The 17,586-nt window shown below is 55.5% G+C and overlaps 1 protein-coding gene across 3 annotated transcripts; it reads left to right on the top strand.

The window, feature by feature from the left end:
- Positions 1 to 1,111: 1,111 nt before the first annotated feature.
- Positions 1,112 to 15,911, top strand: MAN2A2 (mannosidase alpha class 2A member 2). 3 transcript variants are annotated; one of them, XM_053364303.1, is made up of 24 exons: positions 1,112 to 1,214; positions 1,988 to 2,142; positions 2,574 to 2,831; positions 3,765 to 3,909; positions 4,247 to 4,418; positions 4,982 to 5,109; positions 5,737 to 5,910; positions 6,317 to 6,503; positions 7,079 to 7,256; positions 7,503 to 7,705; positions 7,830 to 8,012; positions 8,142 to 8,256; positions 8,458 to 8,525; positions 8,704 to 8,869; positions 9,227 to 9,463; positions 9,571 to 9,693; positions 10,893 to 11,007; positions 11,373 to 11,506; positions 11,620 to 11,761; positions 12,470 to 12,603; positions 13,841 to 13,918; positions 14,148 to 14,342; positions 14,857 to 14,967; positions 15,233 to 15,911. In XM_053364303.1, the coding sequence occupies exons 2-24, from the start codon at positions 2,011 to 2,013 to the stop codon at positions 15,386 to 15,388; spliced, it is 3,534 nt and encodes a 1,177-aa protein (XP_053220278.1). In that variant the 5' UTR covers positions 1,112 to 1,214; positions 1,988 to 2,010; the 3' UTR covers positions 15,389 to 15,911. The 3 variants fall into 3 exon arrangements, with proteins under 3 accessions (XP_053220278.1, XP_053220280.1, XP_053220279.1); XM_053364304.1 differs by lacking the exon at positions 1,112 to 1,214 and adding an exon at positions 1,500 to 1,636; XM_053364305.1 differs by lacking the exon at positions 13,841 to 13,918.
- Positions 15,912 to 17,586: the final 1,675 nt, after the last annotated feature.

Below are 17,586 nucleotides of genomic sequence, written 5' to 3'. Positions count from 1 at the left end.
CGATTTCTGTTCTCATCCTGAAGCAAAGTTCTTAACCCGAGGTATTATTTCTGGGTTAGCGGAGTCTGTAACCTGAAGTGTATGTAACCCGAGGTACCACTGTACTGTTAAAGCAACTCTACAGTATTTGCAAAGGGAAGGGGTTAAAGTGATAGAGCTGATGCCTAGAAAGAGGGGATTATGCTCAAAACCCAGTGAATGTTGCTGCTACCACCGACTTACCATTTCTGAAGGTGATATAGATCTTTCCAGAAATCACAGGTGGACAGGATGCTGCTGCCTAACACAGAACCCATCTAGCTCAGTATTGTCCACCCTGACTGGCAGTGCCTGCTGCCCTCTGCCTGGCAAGGCAGCTGCCCTTCTCCTGTACCCAGCCCAGGGGGCTTCTCAGGAGGGCTGAGGAGGAGGAAGGGAAGAGTCATTCCGTAGTCTGACAAGCAGGATTGCCATGGGCAACTAGTCTGACACTAGAGTCAGGGGTGGGGCAGTGGTCAATGTGTTGAACTGGGAAACCACAGAGTTCAAATCCCCCATTCAGCCATGGAGCTCAATGGGTAACCTTGGGCCATGCACTGCGTTTCAGCCCAACCTTCCTCACAAGATTTGCTTTGGAAGGCGGGAGACCCATGCATGCCACTTTAAGCTCCTTAAAGAAAAAAGGCGGGATTTAAACGCAATAAATAAATAGCTACCCACCCACGCCTGGTTCTGCCTGCACGCCTTGTTCCTTCTGCACATGCGGGGTGGGTGGAAGCCACAGGGCCCCAATTCTATAGGGAGAAACCCTCAAGCAGGAGCAGGAGGGTCTTGGGAGCGGGGCATCCAGAAGGCACCAGGAGGCTCCTTCACCTCCCCGCGATCCCGCTATTTCGGACTCCGACTCCCAGCAGCCCCCGCCCGCCCAGCGGCCGCCTCCTCTTCTCTTTCTCCCTGCCTGAAACGTGATAGCCCGGCCCGCGGACGGCGCCCCTCGCCAGCTTGGAGGGAAGAGTCTCTCTATTAATAGAGAAGTGTTGGCAGGCTCCGGTCTCCGTCTTGGGACTCACCGCGGGCTTGTGTGGAAGGAGGCTGGTGGCCTCGGCGGGTGCGGGGACTGCGCCCTCTTGCTGCGCCTCCGCCATGGCCAGCCCTGCGCTGAGAGGCCGGTGGCGGCGTCGGCTGCACGCCGGGGCTGCTCCGAGGCGCCTGCTCTGAACAAGACCTGCCCCGAAGTAAGCCTTCTCCCCACCCCGAGGCCAGCCCCGAGGCGGGAACGGGGTGCGGGCGGCCCGGGGAACTCCAGCTCGGGAGGCGCAGGGCCAGGAGGGGCCGAGCAGTGCCCGGCGACGATGCGCCTCCAGCTGGCCGGAGCCCCGGCCCTTCCCTCTCTCTCGGAGCGCCCGAGCAACCTGCAGCGCTGCCCGCTCGGGCACAGGCGAGGAAAAGCGGGTCGTGCAGCTCCCGAGCCGCTGTGAGCGCCCCACCGCCCGTGCCCGGCTCCGCGGCTCCTCCTCCTTTTCCAGGCCCGGCAGCTGCTAAGAATATCGCGGCCGCTGCGGCCGGCGCTCGCTCGGCCTGCGGGAGCCGCGCCTGCTGCAGGCAGCGCTCGGGCGCCGAGGGAGAGGCCGCGGCTTCCCCTCCAGCAACAGGCCAGGTGAGTGGGCGCCGGTGCCTTGCCAGCTGGACAGCGCAGGCCTGGCGGCTTCGGCTTCTAGCGCCTCTGGGCTCCCTCCTCGGCTGGTGGGGCAGCGAGCTGAAAGGCCCGGCGGCCCCACCAAGTCCTGCTGTGGAGGAGCAGGGGCTGGGCAATGCCAGGCAGGCTTCTTTGCCTGGGCAAGGCCTCCCCTGGTACAGGGGAGATTTCGGGGGAGATGGGGATCCTTGGCCTTGTGGGGTGGGAGGGGGCTGCACTGTTGCAAAAGGGAGCCCAAAGGGGGAGTGCCCGGAGAAGTGCCCCGGCCTGGACTGATGCCTACACCTGTGTCCTGTCCTGACTTGCTTGCAGATGTTCCCTCTGGCACCCCCGGGATGAAGCTGAAGAAGCAGGTGACGGTGTGTGGGGCAGCCATCTTCTGCGTGGCTGTCTTCTCCCTCTATCTGATGCTGGACAGGGTCCAGCATGATCCTGCTCGGCACCAGAATGGGGGCAATTTCCCCAGGGTAAGTGTGTTGCGGGCAAATCCTTCCTCCACCTGCTGCTTTGCCCTCTTTGTGCCCTTTGCAGAGCCACAGGAGCCACTGCCAAGGGCTTCCAAGAGTGACTTGGTGGGTTGGGGTCCCTGACTGTCTCCGCAGCAGTGGCTCAGTCTCTGGTCCGAAGTGGAAGGGTCAGAGAAGAGCGGCAGCCCCCCGCCACACTCTAAAGACCTCCTCCCCAGCCCAAGTCCCTTGGCTGCACTTGCACAACTGCTGGCAAGAGTGGGAAGGAGGCTGTGCCACGCTGGACATCCCTTTTCGCTCAGCCAGGCAATGTTTGGCAAAGGGAGGCAAGGAAGAAGGCAGGCAGGCTTGAGTGTTGGCAGGCTGCTCACGACTTCCTCCTGCTTGTGCCACCTCTTCTGTTCCTCGTCCTCTCCCCCGCCCCCGCACAGAGCCAGATTTCGGTGTTGCAGAACCGGATTGAACAGCTGGAGCAGCTCCTGGAGGAGAACCACGAAATCATCAGCCACATCAAGGACTCCGTGCTGGAGCTGACGGCCAACGCGGAAGGCCAGCCGGTGGTGCTGCCTTTCCACATGCCCAATGGCTCCTGGGTCCTGCCTCCCGAGAGCCGGCCCAGCTTCTACTCCATCTCCTCTCAGGATTGTCAGTTTGCACTGAAGAGTAACAGCCAGAAGGAAGACCTGCAGGTCAGCTGGGTTGGGGGTGGGGGAGAGGACTGTGTAAACGGTGCTGCCTGAAAGAGTTGGAGGGGGGAAGAGGAGTGAAGAGCATGAGAAGCACCTAGTTGCTGCTGGATCAGCCCAAAGGGGGCCCCATCCAGCCAAGCACCCTGTTCTTGCAGTGTCCTCCAGATGCCCCAATAGGAAAACCATGGGGCTGAACCTGAGCACAAGAGCACTCTCTCCCCTCCTGCCATTTCCCGCAACTGGTGTTATTTGGTGGAGGGAGAGGGAGAACATAGCACTTGTGATTGGAAGCAGGACCCCAGTGCCTTTGGTGTTCACATGACAGCACAGTGGTTCCCAAAAGTATGCTACCCTAAACTCCTTCCCAGTGACACTTCTCCTCTATGAAAAGGAGTATTCAAAACAGTTGTTTTCACTACACATTAAGGAAGTCAATGCTTTTTTCTGGGGGGACGCAGGGGTATGCATACCCCTAAACATTTTGTGAATCTAAGTTTGGCCTCATTGAGGGGCAGTATTTCAATATGAGTAGGAAAATAAGAGTAAGTACCCCTAAATATTATTTTTTTAGAAAAAAAGCGCTGAAGATAATAATACAAATAAATTCAGGACGGTAACAATTAATTGCACGCTTATTCAAAATCTAATTAAAACTATTAATTCAACAAAATGGATGAACTTGCTCCATTGAGCTTTTCAAAGTATGATAGTCATTTACACCACCAGTGACCCATCTTGTCCTGCATCTGTTTCTCACGGTGGCTACCCAGATGCCCTGGAGGGAAGCCCACAAACAGAACCCAGGGCCTCCTAAGGCAAGGGGAGTAGCTGGTGCCCTGAGCTACGAGGCTGCTAAGGGCAGACTGGCTTGGGGTGGGTGGAAAGGAGACTCTTCCATTGCTATGCCTCAGTTTGACACTTGTCCTTTCCCAGATGTTGGCTGTGTCTGCGTTGCTCCCCTATGACAACCAGGATGGCGGGGTGTGGAAGCAAGGCTTTGATATCACTTATGAGCCACACGAATGGGATGCCGAACCACTGCAAGTGTTTGTGGTGCCACATTCCCACAACGACCCAGGTAAGCAAGCTGGGGGGCGGCAGGCAGCATTCCCCCATTGCTTGGTGAGAGGCTCATTTGTAGCCAGGAGCATCTGCAGGGAAGACAAGGGGTTCAGTCGCAACCTCCTCACCCCAGTGAGCCACAATCCCCAGAGTCTCTAACACTTGTAGAACCCAAGATAGGAAGCAAAATGTGTGTGCAGGCGGAGGTACATTGACCTTCTTCCAATCTGGCGGCCATTGGCTGTGCCGTCAAGGGGTTGATGGGAGTTGTAGTCTAGTGCCTGGAGGGCAATTGTTGAGGAAGGCTGCTCTAAACAGGCCTGCAGTGATGTTCCCTTTTCTGCTTCCCCAAGGCTGGATCAAGACATTTGACAAGTATTACTTTGACCAGACGCAGCACATCCTCAACAGCATGGTGGTGAAGCTGCAGGAGGATCCTCGACGACGCTTCATCTGGTCCGAAATCTCCTTCTTCTCTAAATGGTGGGACAACATCAGCGCCCAGAAACGGGCTGCTGTCCGCAGGTAACAAGAGGGGAGGAAGGGGTTAACTCTCATCATTTCCCCTGCTCTTAGGATGGTTGGTAGGAAGATGTTTAGGACAATATTTCTTTCATTTTTTAAAAAAGGCATTTATATCCCACCTTTCCTCCAAAGAGCTCAAGGTGTGGCGTACACAGTTCTTGTATTTTTATGTTGTGAACCACCCTGACATCCACGGAGGAAGGGTGGTATAGAAATTTAATCAATAATAATAACAACAACATAAATGTTTATGGAAAGAACATACTTCATGCAAATAAGAAATCCTGCTGAAGTAAGTTTTTTTTAATAAAAGAAGATAATTTTTATTGAAGATTATCCCCATATACAAAAGTACATGCATTGTCTCTTTTTTCACATTGTAAAGTCTTTTCTTCAGATCAGTTACATTTGATATGAGGTATTAGTGTTGTATCCTGAAGTAGGCTTGATATTTATGTGGCAGACTTGATTGATTGCCTCCTCTGTGGGAAGGTCCACTCTTGGGCTGCTGTTGCTGCTGCTGTTGATGGTGGTTGCCTCTGACCTTGACCTCTCCTTCACAGGCTTGTGGGCAATGGGCAGCTAGAAATGGCAACTGGCGGGTGGGTGATGCCAGATGAAGCCAATTCCCACTACTTTGCCATGATCGACCAGCTCATTGAGGGTCACCAGTGGCTGGAGAAGAACATTGGTGAGTGCTGTGCGCAGACTGGGCCAAGTTTGGAGGGCGGGCGGATCAGGGGTGGCGGGGTGGCACCAGCCACATTTGTGCTGACAGCCAGTGCTTGAGCCGGGCAGAAGCGCTGAGAGTGGCGGGAGGCATAGAATGGAGAGAAGCACCATGGAGGTCTGCAGACTGGATGGGGAAAGTGAAGCCCTCTGCTGTGTGTAGGATACAAGATACAGTGGTATCTCGGGTTAAGAACTTAATTCGTTCTGGAGGTCCATTCTTAACCTGAAACTGTTCTTAACCTGAGGTACCACTTTAGCTAATGGGGCCTCCCACTGCCGCTGTGCCGCCACCGCGCAATTTCTGTTCTCATCCTGAAGCAAACTTATTAACCCGAGGTTCAATTTCTGGGTTAGCGGAGTCTGTAACCTGAAGCGTCTGTAACCTGAAACGTCTGTAACCCGAGGTACCACTGTACAGGGCATGCCACATTATAACTTGGGTCTGCATAGGAACATTCAAGCCTCCTGTTTCATATGGCTCTTCAGAATCTAGATGTGTGTTTGAAGTGGGGCAGGTTACAGCATCTTAAACACAGGCCCTTGCCTTTTCTGCTGCTGATGCCTGCCTTTTCTCCTTGCTCTTCAGGGGTGACACCACGCTCTGGCTGGGCAGTGGATCCCTTTGGCCACAGCTCCACCATGCCTTACCTGCTGCGTCGTGCCAATCTGACCAGCATGCTCATCCAGCGGGTCCACTACGCCATCAAGAAGCATTTTGCAGCAACCCAGAATCTGGAGTTCATGTGGCGGCAGAGTTGGGGTGAGGGGTGTGTGAGTGGAGGCCCCTGGATTGTTTATGCCCCAACCTCCCTTTTAGGCTCTTCAGAGTCTTGCCTGCGAACCCCTCACAGCCTGGCAGCTGGAGCAGCTGGCTGCCAGTGTCCTCCACCCCCTCATTAGAGGCCAATGTGTCCTTTGTCCCTCATCCCCCACAGTTGGGGCTTCCTCCCACTGCGGTCAGCACTCGCCACTGGGAGTTGTTTGCTCCACACACACCTTCTGTGGGGCTCTGGACTCCTCCCTTGCCTGGTGTGTGCTGTTGCGTGTTGCTGGTGTGTCTGCATTGTGGGTGGCCGGCGAAAGTTCTTCCTGACAGTTCCTGAGTCTCCGTTTGCCCGGGGCCCTTCCTGAGCAGCACAGAGTGACCCTGGCATTGACCCCCTCAGATCCTGACTCCAGCACCGACATCCTGTGCCACATGATGCCCTTCTACAGCTACGACGTTCCCCACACCTGCGGCCCCGACCCCAAGATCTGCTGCCAGTTCGACTTCAAACGTTTGCCGGGGGGGCGCATCAACTGCCCCTGGAAAGTGCCCCCCAAGGCCATCACCAGTGCCAATGTGGCTGAGCGGTGAGTAGCTTCTGGTGGTCATCCTTGGCTCCTTGGGGTGGTGGTCCTGCTTGCTTCTTCCATCGACCACCTGCCCTCTGCTCTCCTAGCTGGGTTCTGTGCCTCTAGGGATGATGCAACCCCCACAGAGCCCAGAGTGCTTGGGGACCATTTGTCCAACTGCCTCCTCCTGATTCCAGCATCTCCTAAGAAGAGCCTGGCTGCTGGGACAGACCCATCTAGTCCTGCATCCTGTTCCCACAGTGGCCAACCAGGTGCTCTATGGAAGCCTCCAAGCAGGGCCAGAGTGCAACAGCGTTCTCCCCGCTTGTGCTTTCTAGCAGCTGGTATTCAGAGGCAGAACATAGCCATTGTGACCAGCACCTATTGATAGACCCTTCTCCCCTGTTGAGTTTCTCCGACCCTCTTTTAGAGCCGTCCAAGTTGGTGGCCACCACTGCTTCATGCGGCAGCAAGTGCCATAGTTTAGATGCCTCCTCCTGTCTCTCTGGCTCTGGCCATGAAGATCAGACCATGTCAGCCAGGCCTACAGGCATGTCCTGGTCCTGGTTGTTGACCACCCACCCTCTCTTCAGGGCACAGCTCCTGCTTGACCAGTACCGCAAGAAGTCCAAGCTGTACCGCAGCAAAGTGCTCCTGGTGCCGCTGGGGGATGACTTCCGCTACGACAAGCCTCAGGAGTGGGATGCCCAGTTCCTCAACTATCAGCGCCTCTTTGACTTCCTCAACGCCCACCCGGATCTCCATGTGCAGGTACAGCCACCTTGGCTCAAGTGGGGCTCTTCCTGGGAAAGGGTGGGGTGGTTTGCCCCCTTGGGATAAAGAGGTGGCTGCTGCAGAGCGCCTTACTCCAGATCCTTGGGGCAGAGTCTCCTTCTGGGGCTCTGGGGGGCAGTTTCTTCTCCTGCCATGCATGGGGCCACCCCACCATCCCAAGGTACTGGGTGTCTCCCCCCCCCCAGGATTCTGATGCAGTTTCAGCTTATGCCTCCCCCACAGGCACAGTTTGGGACCCTCTCAGATTACTTTGACGCCTTGTACAAGCAAGTGGGCATCGTCCCTGGAATGCGCCCACCCGGCTTCCCTGTGGTCAGCGGGGACTTCTTCTCCTACGCGGACCGAGAGGACCACTACTGGACCGGCTACTACACCTCCCGGCCCTTCTACAAGAGCATGGGCAGGGTGCTGGAGGCTCATCTCCGGTGAGGGGTCTGTGGGAGGGGGGGTCAGAGGGGAGGGAGGAGACTCCCTGCCTGGCATCTTCTGCTGGGAGAATAAGGTTTACTCACAGCCTCTTTCTTCCCCCCACCCTGTCTTTGCCTCCAGTGGTGCCGAGATCTTGTACAGCCTGGCTCTCAGCCATGCCCGCCACGCCGGCATGGACAGCAAGTACCCGCTCTCGGACTACGCCATGCTGACGGACGCACGGCGCAACCTGGGCCTCTTCCAGCACCACGATGCCATCACTGGCACTGCCAAGGAGGCAGTGGTAGTGGACTACGGGGTCAGGTGTGTGTAAGGCCTGGCCTGCGTTGGTAAGGCCTGGCATGGGTTCCCTGGAACCAGGGTGTGGCAGTGGGGCTCTGTGCCCTATGGCCTCATGGTCATCTTTCTCTCCCCTCCCCCATCCTCTTCTAGGCTGCTCCACTCGCTAATGAACCTCAAGCGGGTCATCATCAACGCTGCCCATTACCTGGTCTTGGCAGATAAAGAGGCCTACCATTACGACCTGGCGGTGCCTTTCCTTGGTGCAGTGAGTCACAGCCTGCCCCCTGCTCCTCTGTGCCCAGAGGGAGCGATCTAGAAGATATGGGGTGGGGAGGCCTGGCTCTGCTGCCCCCAGGGAGAGGGGACCATGGCAAGGGGGCTGCAGCTCATGAGCTGGCCCCAGCCAGGTCCTACCCTGTGCTTCTAGACCCCATGGTCACTCAGCCTGACCCATTCTCTCTTCCAGGATGAGGCCCGCCTCAATCAGGACTCCCTGCCGGAGAAAACCATCATCAAGCTGGATGCAACACCCAGGTGGGTGAGGGGGACGGGGGGCTGCCCTTGAGAAAAGAGGGTGGGGAGCAGGCAGGAGACACAACAGAGAAGTGGGTATCCTGGACCCTGGGCTGGGACATCATGGGGTTACGGACTTGAGCCTGGGAGGGACGGACCAAACTGGCCAATCTTGCAACCTCCCTGTTCTCTGTTGCAGGTTTGTGGTAGTGTTTAACCCCCTGGAGCAGGAGCGACTGAGCATTGTGTCCCTGCTGGTGAACACACCTCGTATCCGGGTCCTCAACGAAGAGGGGCAGCCCCTAGCAGTGCAGCTCAGTGCCCAGTGGATCTCTGCCACAGACATGGCCCCCGATGTCTACCAGGTAGAGCCTGGAGGGAAGGAAGGCGGAAGTGGGGACAACGGTGTTCAGCCACCTGGGGCTTGGGAGTGCCATAGCTTGATAATCTTCTAGATGCCACCAGGCTCTTCATTGCTAGAGGTGGAAATTGGATAGAGAAGGTGCCCAGGTGCCCTTCCATGCTGATGGGCTCCCATCTTCCCATTGGGCTGCTCCTGTGAGTTTACCATTGGGGCGCACTAAGCCTCTTCCCCAAGGATTTGTACAGGGAATTCTGCTGCTCACCTGGTGGCTGCTGGGCCCCTTGTAGTGCATTGAATGTGTGTGCTTGGGGGGAGCAATGGGAACTGCTGCTGCCCTTGCCTGTGCTCCGATTGACAGGTGTCCATCAACATGCGCCTGCCGGCCCTGGGCCTCAGTATCCTGCAGTTGAGCAAGTCCTTTGACAGCCACAACACGCTGAAGTCCTCGGTGCGCCTCTTCCTGCATGGGCGCGACCTCCCTGTGCACAAACACGAGGCCTTCCCGGTGCGGGTCATCCCTACAGCCACGGAGGACTTCTGCCTGGAGAACCAGCACATGCGAGCCTGCTTCTCTGGGGGCAGCGGTTCCCTCAAGGTGAGGACAGGCCCACCAGGTGGGCAGGTGCAGCTTAGCTTGACGGCCACGGGGAGGGCCCCTTGTGGGCCCCTGTGCTCACCAGGACTCCACTTGTTCCCTGGCAGAGTGTGCACCGGGCAGGCGACGCCCAGGAGCAGAAGCTGAGCAGACAGTTCCTCATCTATGGGACCCGGAGCACCAAAGACAAAAGCGGTGCCTACCTCTTCTTGCCTGATGGAGAAGCCAAGGTCTGGGCAGGGCTAGCCCCCGTGGGGGCTGGGGTTGGTAGGACATCTCCCGGGTAGGTGGGCTGGTTGGGGGAAAATGATTCCCAGCTTAGACCAGGTGTTGGTGTCTCACTTTCTGTGGCTGGCATTATTATCGTCCTGGTTGGCACAGGAGACAGCCCACTTCCTCTCTTTTGGACTATAAACGCAGTTCAAGACAAAATAGCCAGGCCACACATTTTGAACCACAGTTCCCATCAGCCCCAGCCAGCACTTCTATACGGTACCCTGTGGCTAATGAAAAATGTAGTTCAGAACATCTGGAGGGCACCAGGTTAGGGCAGGCTGGACTTCTGCCTTTAAGGGAGGTGGAGTCCTCCATGTCAGACATTCCGCCCCTGAAAATCTCCCAAGTGGACCAATGTTCCTCTCTGTCTGCTTCATTCTTGGGCTTCCAGGCAACCTATGCCATGCTTGGTAAAGGGGCATCTTTGGTAAGAAAAGGGAGGTAAGAAAAGGCAGGTTAGAAATGGTGGGAAATGAAATCCAGAGCCTCCCCCTGGTAAGAACGCCTGCCTGTTCTGGTTACTTATTTATTTAGAATGTTAGGTAAAGGTAAAGGGACCCCTGACCGTTAAGTCCAGGCGAACGACTCTGGGGTTGTGGTGCTCATCTCGCTTTACTAGCTGAGGGAGCCAGCGTTTGTCCGCAAACAGTTTTTCCGGGTCATGTGGCCAGCATGACTAAGCCGCTTCTGGCGAACCAGAGCAGTGCATGGAAACACCGTTTACCTTCCCGCTTGAGCTGTACCTATTTATCTACTTGCACTTGACGTGCTTTTGAACTGCTAGGTTGGCAGGAGCAGGGACTGAGCAATGGGAGCTCACCCCGTCGCAGGGATTCGAACCGCCAACCTTCTGATCGGCAAGCCCTAGGCTCTGTGGTTTAGACCACAGCACCACCATGCCACAATTTCATTAAAAAAATCAAAATCAAGGTGGTTTTCAACAAAAATACATAATACCATACAGTGAAAGCAGAGCAAAAGCTAAAAACTGACAATCAGATAATCATTGTGGGAGGAATTGCTCTGAATTGCTTACATAGGCCTGGCAGAATTAAAAAAATAATAATCAGCAGGTGTTTAAACAGTTTGCTTGGGAGGCATCTGCTGAATCTCTAGTGGCAGAGAGTTCCTTGATGTTCCTCTCCCTTTGCAGCCCTATGTCCCCAAGGACCCCCCTGTGGTGCGGGTGACGGAGGGACCCTTTTTCTCAGAGGTGGCCGTTTACTACCAGCACATCCAGGAGGTGGTCCGGCTGTACAACGTGGCAGGTATGGGGCTTTGGGGGCTGGGAGAGAGCAGCAGTGGAGAGCTTGTCCCATCCCTGCCTTAGGGGCGATGCATCCTGTTTTGCCGCCTGAAGCGACAAGGGAAGGTGCCACCCCATCCCACTGTGCTGCCCCCGCCAAAGCCTCCCTTACCAGGGTGGCAGCCATAAAGTAGCAACAACAATGGCAGAAGCCACTGCCAGTGCCACTTCTCCGCCAGCGACAGTGGTGGTGGGGCAGCTGCGGATCCCATGGGGGCACCTCCTCTTGGACTTCGGTCACCCAAGGCGGCTGCCTCCACCTGCCTCATTGGGCAGGCAGGCAAGCCCTGCTTCCCATCATTGCTTGATTTGAGCTCCTCCCTGCAGGGGTCGACGGCCTGTCCCTAGAGATCTCCTGCCTGGTGGACATCCGAGACCACATCAACAAGGAGCTGGCCCTGCGATTTAGCACAGATATTGAGAGCAAAGGCACTTTCTTCACTGACCTGAACGGCTTTCAGGTAATGGGCAGGGAGGGAGGCTGAAAACACACACACACCCTGCCGCCCTTGTGAAGAGGCTGGAGAGGGACTGCCTGCCCCCTTGGCTTCTCAGCACTCTCCTCTCCTGGCAGATCCAGCCCCGCCAGTACCTGAAGAAGCTGCCTCTCCAGGCCAACTTCTACCCCATGCCGGTCATGGCCTACATCCAAGATGCACGGAGCCGCCTGACGCTGCACACGGCCCAAGCCTTGGGCGTCTCCAGCCTCAGCAGTGGTTAGTGGATTGGGACAGTGGGCAAAGCTGTCTCTCCTGGGGTGGCTGCAGACGGGAAGCACCAGGCCTGGGACTTCTCCTTCTCCCAAGACACTAGGATGCAGACATCCTGGATGATTCAGAACAGAGGAAAGAAAGTCCTTCTCCCTGCAAGGCAGATTCGAACTGTGAAACTCGCTCCCACAGGAGGCAGGGATGGCCACCAACCTAGATGGCTTTAAAAGATGGTTGGAGAAATTCATGGAAGAGAGGGCTATTGATGGCTACTAGTAGACAGGTTGGCTGTGCTCTGCCTCCACAATTGGAGGCAGCAATGCTTCTGAATTGCAGTTGCTGGAAACTACAGGAGGGGAGAAAGTCCCCTTGTGCTCGGATCATGCTTGCAGGCTTCCCACAGGCACCTGACTGGCCACTGTGAGAACAGCATACTGGACTAGATGGGCCGCGGGCCTGATTCAGCAGACTCTTATGTTCTTCTGATTTCTAGGGATAGTAGGGTCTCCTGGGACTGAGCCAGAAGCCTGAGTGGGGAGGAGGAGCAGTTTGTGGGATGGGAGATCAGCCGCAGGGGGTCTGTGTTGGGGCTTCAGCAGCTGCTGTTGTGCTGGCAGGATCCGCCTGTGTGTCGGAAGTGGGTCACCTGTCTAGGTTGGAGCTCCTCTTACTTTCCCCCCTTTCTTCCTCTCCCTTCCCTGGTTCAACTTCCAGGCCAGCTGGAGGTGATTCTGGACCGGCGCCTCATGCAGGATGACAACCGTGGCCTCGGGCAAGGCCTGAAGGACAACAAGCGGACCTGCAACCGCTTCCGCCTCCTCCTGGAGCGACACAGCGCGGCAAGCAAGGTACAAGGACTGGGTGCTCAGCACCCCTTGCATCTGGCCACTCTGCCCAGGCACCTGAATCTCCCTTGCTAGTTGGCTTGGGTTTCTCAGAGTGCCAACAAACGTGCAGAGTTTGATCTGATACGTTCAGAAGGACACGAAATCTGAGGCTCCTTTGGGGCCCAGGCCAGCCCTACAGCTCAAGAGTGGCACTGGGCTGCTTCTGCTTGCCAATCTCCTGGGCACCAGCACCTCTTGCAAGCACCCCTAAGGAAGGATTTTCCTTTGTGTTTGGGAAGCCACAGCAATTCCCACACAGATGATCCCATAGCCGGGAGCTCATCTTGCATGATAAAAGTCTTAAGTTCTACCACCCATCCCAGGCTGATGGAACCTTGCACTAGCTCCAAATCCCCACATTTGCCCTATTGCACGAATTATTCCTCTGTGCCAGGATGTTCAGCATATTGCCCTTTCCCTTGCTCTTCCTTCGAACTCCTGCCTGCAACACACTGCAGAGCACCCATTTGTTCATTCCAGCAGCACTTTAGTCAGATCAAACAGGCTAGACACAAAACGCTTCCAATCTTTGTCTGCTGTGTTTGGGAAGAGAAAGGAGAAGTGAGTCTCTTCATCCTGGAGACAGGATTCCTTTGTTGTGTTTCGGCCGAAAGGCTCCCGAGAATAAACAGATGCATGCAAGTACAAAATAATGCTGGATGATACAAATTCAAAACATTCCAACAGTGTTTGCAATAGTGGTTTTGGCTCTCAGAGGGCAAACTGCAGGGTCTCCTTCAGAATAATTGCAGTAGAGACGTAAAGGTGGTTCCACCTGTCAGCCACTGGTGAAAAGGCAGAAGACTGAGTGTGGAGAGAGTGGGGTAGTCAGTCTCTCCTAGGGAGAAGCATGAATGTCCCCAGAGATCAGCCCTGGGGTGTGTGAAATGGAGCAGCCGAAGAAAGTTGCTGAGCAGTGAGGGGAAGAAACACCATGCAGAGTCAGCAGAAGGAAGTCCATGGCAGGCTGGCTTCAAAACAAGGGAAGTGGGAAGCAGACTGTTGCCTTGAGTAGCATGTAAAAGAGAGGGTTTTTTTGGGGAGTGGAACCTGCCCCCCACGTGTGCCAGGAGCCCCTCCAGCCCAGGCGAGACGGCCTGTTCCTGGCCTCCTTGCTCTGCAAGGGCTGTGCACCTTTGGATCGTGTTGTAACATGGCTGTTCTCACCGCCCCTCTCCCTGCCCCCATTTCCACCCAGAGCTCCAGCTTCTTTTCCAAACTGGCCTCCATGCTTAGAGACTTGGTCTTTCCCATCCACAAGGCCAACAGCCAAGAGGTAAAACCCGGCCCTGTCTGGTGTGCTAGCTGGTGGTGACGTAGCTGCTGGGCCCACCTCTGTGCCAGTGTGTGCGTGGTAGCCTGGCTCCTAGCTCAGTGGCCATCATAGCTTAGAAGGTGGGAGGGCGGACTTCCTGTGGGTGACCTCCTGTCCCCCAGAGCATCTTTGGCCCCTGGGGGTGGGACACACACCTGCCTGTCATTGCTGGGCTTTCCTTCCTTCCCAGGCAGAAGCTGGCCAGGCAACGAGTTTCCCATCTCTGCTCAGCCACCTGACCTCCATGCAGCTGAATGCTGAGGTGCTGGTGATGCCTGTTGCCCAGGAGAAGCCACCGCCCCCCACCCTGAGGCCCTTCCTGCCCCTCTCGGGCCCTCTGCCTTGTGACTTCCATCTTCTCAACCTGCGCACCCTGCAAGGAGAGGTGAGTTGCCCCCTGGGTGGGAGGGCACTGATGGGGATCAATGACAGCTTTCTAGAAGCGTAATAATAATAAATATACCACTCCCATCTGGCTGGGTTGTTCCAGCCACTCTGGGTGGCTTCCATAACATAATAAAACATCAAACATTAAAAACCTCCCAATGCAGGGCTGCCTTCTTAAAGTTTTCAATGTCTTCTAAAAGTTGTATAGATATTTATCTTCCTGACATCTGATGGGAGGGCATTCCACAGGGCAGGTGCCACTATGAAAAAGACCCAGGTATACTGGGCTGAGGCCATTTAGGGCATTAAAGGTCAGCACCAACACTTTGAATCGTGCTCAGAAATGTACCAGGAGCCAGGTTAGCATTGGAAGGTACAAAAAAGAGTCATTTGCCCAATGTGGGAATCACAGCTCACCCTGACCCAGCTTCTGCCTGCTTCTCCCCTGCACTGGGCCCTGCTTTCTCTCCCCCCACCCCTTCTATGACCAATACTCATGCGTTTCTCTCCAGGACGATTCACTGCCCTCCACTGAGACGGCTCTGATCTTGCACCGAAAGGGCTTTGACTGTGGCCTGGAAGCCAGGAACTTGGGATTCAACTGCACTACCACCCATGGCACAGTAAGTGGGGAGATGCCATGATGCCCCTGAGGGAGAGAGGGGCAGGAATGGGCAACCCATGGGAGAGCAAGAGCTCTGGTGCTGTGGGGAGGGTGGAAGGATGGGTTCCTTGGGCTACTGCAAGAGGCAGCCAACGATGCTGGGTTTTGCTGTCTTGGAGCTTTGCTTTCTTGACTGAATGGTAGGCTGCTTCCCTCTGGCTTGCATGGACTGGAGTCTGCTTTTGCGCTGACCCCCCTCTCTTAACCTCTTGTGTCCCCACCAGCTATCCCTGGGCGGCCTCTTCCAGGGCCTTGAACTGGCCTCCCTGCAGCCCTCCTCCTTGACGCTTATGTACCCACTGGCCACGACCTCCCTCAACAGCACCTCTGTCCACCTGGACCCCATGGAGATTGCCACTTTCCGCCTCCGTCTCGGATAAGATGCCTCGTTGGTCCAGACTGGATTTCATTGGCCTGTCAGGCATTGGACTGGACGTTAGCACTTCCCCCACTGGTGTCCAGGCCAGACAGGATGTGGCCCAGCACCGGGAGGCTGCCAGGATCCAGAGACTCATTATTTATTTGTCTGCTCCTAAAAGAAAATATGGCACCAAAGGCCCGGCCAGACCAGGCTGGCCTGGCATGGTGACGCCTCCTGTGCAAAGGCTTCACGACACCCCTTGCAGTTGGGTGCTGGATGCTGGAGGTGACTGGCTGTGCTGTCAGGATGGGATGCTGTGGCAACAGGTGCAGCAGCAAAGATCTTGGCTCAGTCCCACCCTCTCAGCTTTCAGGAAAGGAGATCTCTACGTTCGCACCCAGGAGGCTCCGTTTCACAGCTCCTTCAAGAGGGAGGCAGACTTGATGTAGCAAACACTGGAAGGATGTTACAACTTGTGAGCTTCCTGGAGTTCAGAACAAGTTTTTAGGAAACAAAAACAAAATAAAATGTTTTTTAAAGTGTTTGGCTCTCGAGTTGTGCTTTGGGCCTGGCTTCTCATGGTCCAGATCTCAGGAAGGGAACGTGGGGGCGGGGGTAGTTCTGTGTGGGTGTGAAGAATCCTCTAGATCTGCAAAGCCTGAGCTGAAAGGTCATGGAGGACGTGAGACCAGAGGGAGCCACTTGACCCCTCTCAAATCCTTGAGGAGACTTGCCCCTTCTCTATGGGCATAGCCGGGGGGGGCAGCTGCCCCCCAATCAATACAATTCAATAAAAATACATAGCAAAGGTTCTGCCCACCCCCCACAAAAATTCTGGCTATGCCCATGCCCCTCTCCCTGCTTAATTTCCAAAATTAAAAGTGCATGAGTACCATTGCCTTATCAGGAAGACCTTCTCCTTGAGTGTCAGTGTCTGGATCCAGAGCAACTTTGGCTGGCAATTTCCCTTCCCACCTCGCGATTCAAGTTTGCAGTGGAAGGATTCAGAATGCAAAGGCATGCTGGACACTTGATGATTTTTCCAGGGCAAAATGCTAGCGTTCAGCCCAGAACAGCCATTTCAAACTGGATGGGGAAGGGGAACCCCCTCTGCTTCTTTTTGCTCCCATTCTCTCTGTCCCAAGAAAATGATGGCCAGGTGGGGGTAGGGATTGGCGGAGTGGGGTGGGAGAACAAGCAAGACAGTGACAGAGCACGTCTACTGCTGTCTGTACAGCCAGGTGGTTTAAAATCTCTCTCGGCTGGTTTTTAACAATTTGTCAAGCGGGTGCCGGAATTCCCACTTTACAGGTGGAAAAACTTACCGTACTGCAGTTTGCCCAAGCCATTCTGCCCAGTGTGGGGGTTCAGCACTGCCACTCCCTTCCTGCCTCTAGCCATTATGGCTCAATATGAGGGAATCCCAAATGACACCCTGTAACCCCAAGCAGTGCATAGGATGTTATTATTATTATTAATCAAATTTATATATTGCTCCATACCTGGAGGTTTCAGGGCAGTTCACTTGAGTAACTGGCTAATTACTCCAACAAAGGCTAGGTTTACTTGGGGTTAGGGGAGAGAGGTGTGGGAAGGATATCCCCCTGGCTGCTTTCTTTCCCCCCAGGTACAGCTGTTAAGGAGGGCCTTGCTCTGGCTGCAGGCACAGAGGGCACCTGCCAAGACTGCAGCCCTTGCTGGGGATCTCAGGCCCCAGTTCCCTCCCCTCTTGGCAGCGCCTGCCTCTAGGGCACCTCTGGTTGTCATGGGGACCAGCATCACCAAAGCTCAAGCAACTCCCCAGGAAGGGACAGAGGCAGCGCCCGAGAGCTACTCTCTCTATCCAGTGGGCATGCTGGTCACTGCAGAGCCACGTTCCACCTGCAGCACTGATCCGGCACCAGGAAGAGTCTTCCTGGGGATGCTCTGAACAAGCTGGATGGTCTCTAGTGGCTCCTGGATGGTTGCTTTTTGCTGCACAATGGGACAGTGGATAGAACAGCTGCACTGACACCAGGATAGGAACCAGAAAAGGCGGCTTCCCTTTGTGAGGGGAAGCAATCCGTGTCTCATGGGGCAGGCACCAAGGCGGCCAGAACCAGATTGTACCTGGGTTTGTAGAGACCTCGGCCAGGAGGAGAGCAAACTGATGTGGACATCAGCTGCGGAGAGGCTTGGGCTGTGATAGGTAGGCTGGTTCCATGTGCTGTGGCTGCT

This window comes from Podarcis raffonei, chromosome 14, assembly GCF_027172205.1.
Source record: "Podarcis raffonei isolate rPodRaf1 chromosome 14, rPodRaf1.pri, whole genome shotgun sequence".
Lineage (NCBI taxonomy): Eukaryota > Metazoa > Chordata > Lepidosauria > Squamata > Lacertidae > Podarcis > Podarcis raffonei.
This window is presented reverse-complemented; position numbering and strand designations above follow the sequence as displayed.

Coding starts and splice junctions, on each gene's coding strand:
- MAN2A2 (XM_053364303.1), top strand. CDS start 2,011: ATGAAGCTGAAGAAGCAGGTGACGGTGTGTGGGGCAGCCATCTTCTGC. Junction 5,911..6,316: donor CATGTGGCGGCAGAGTTGGG/GTGAGGGGTGTG, acceptor TGACCCCCTCAG/ATCCTGACTCCAGCACCGAC. Junction 13,919..14,147: donor ACAAGGCCAACAGCCAAGAG/GTAAAACCCGGC, acceptor CTTCCTTCCCAG/GCAGAAGCTGGCCAGGCAAC.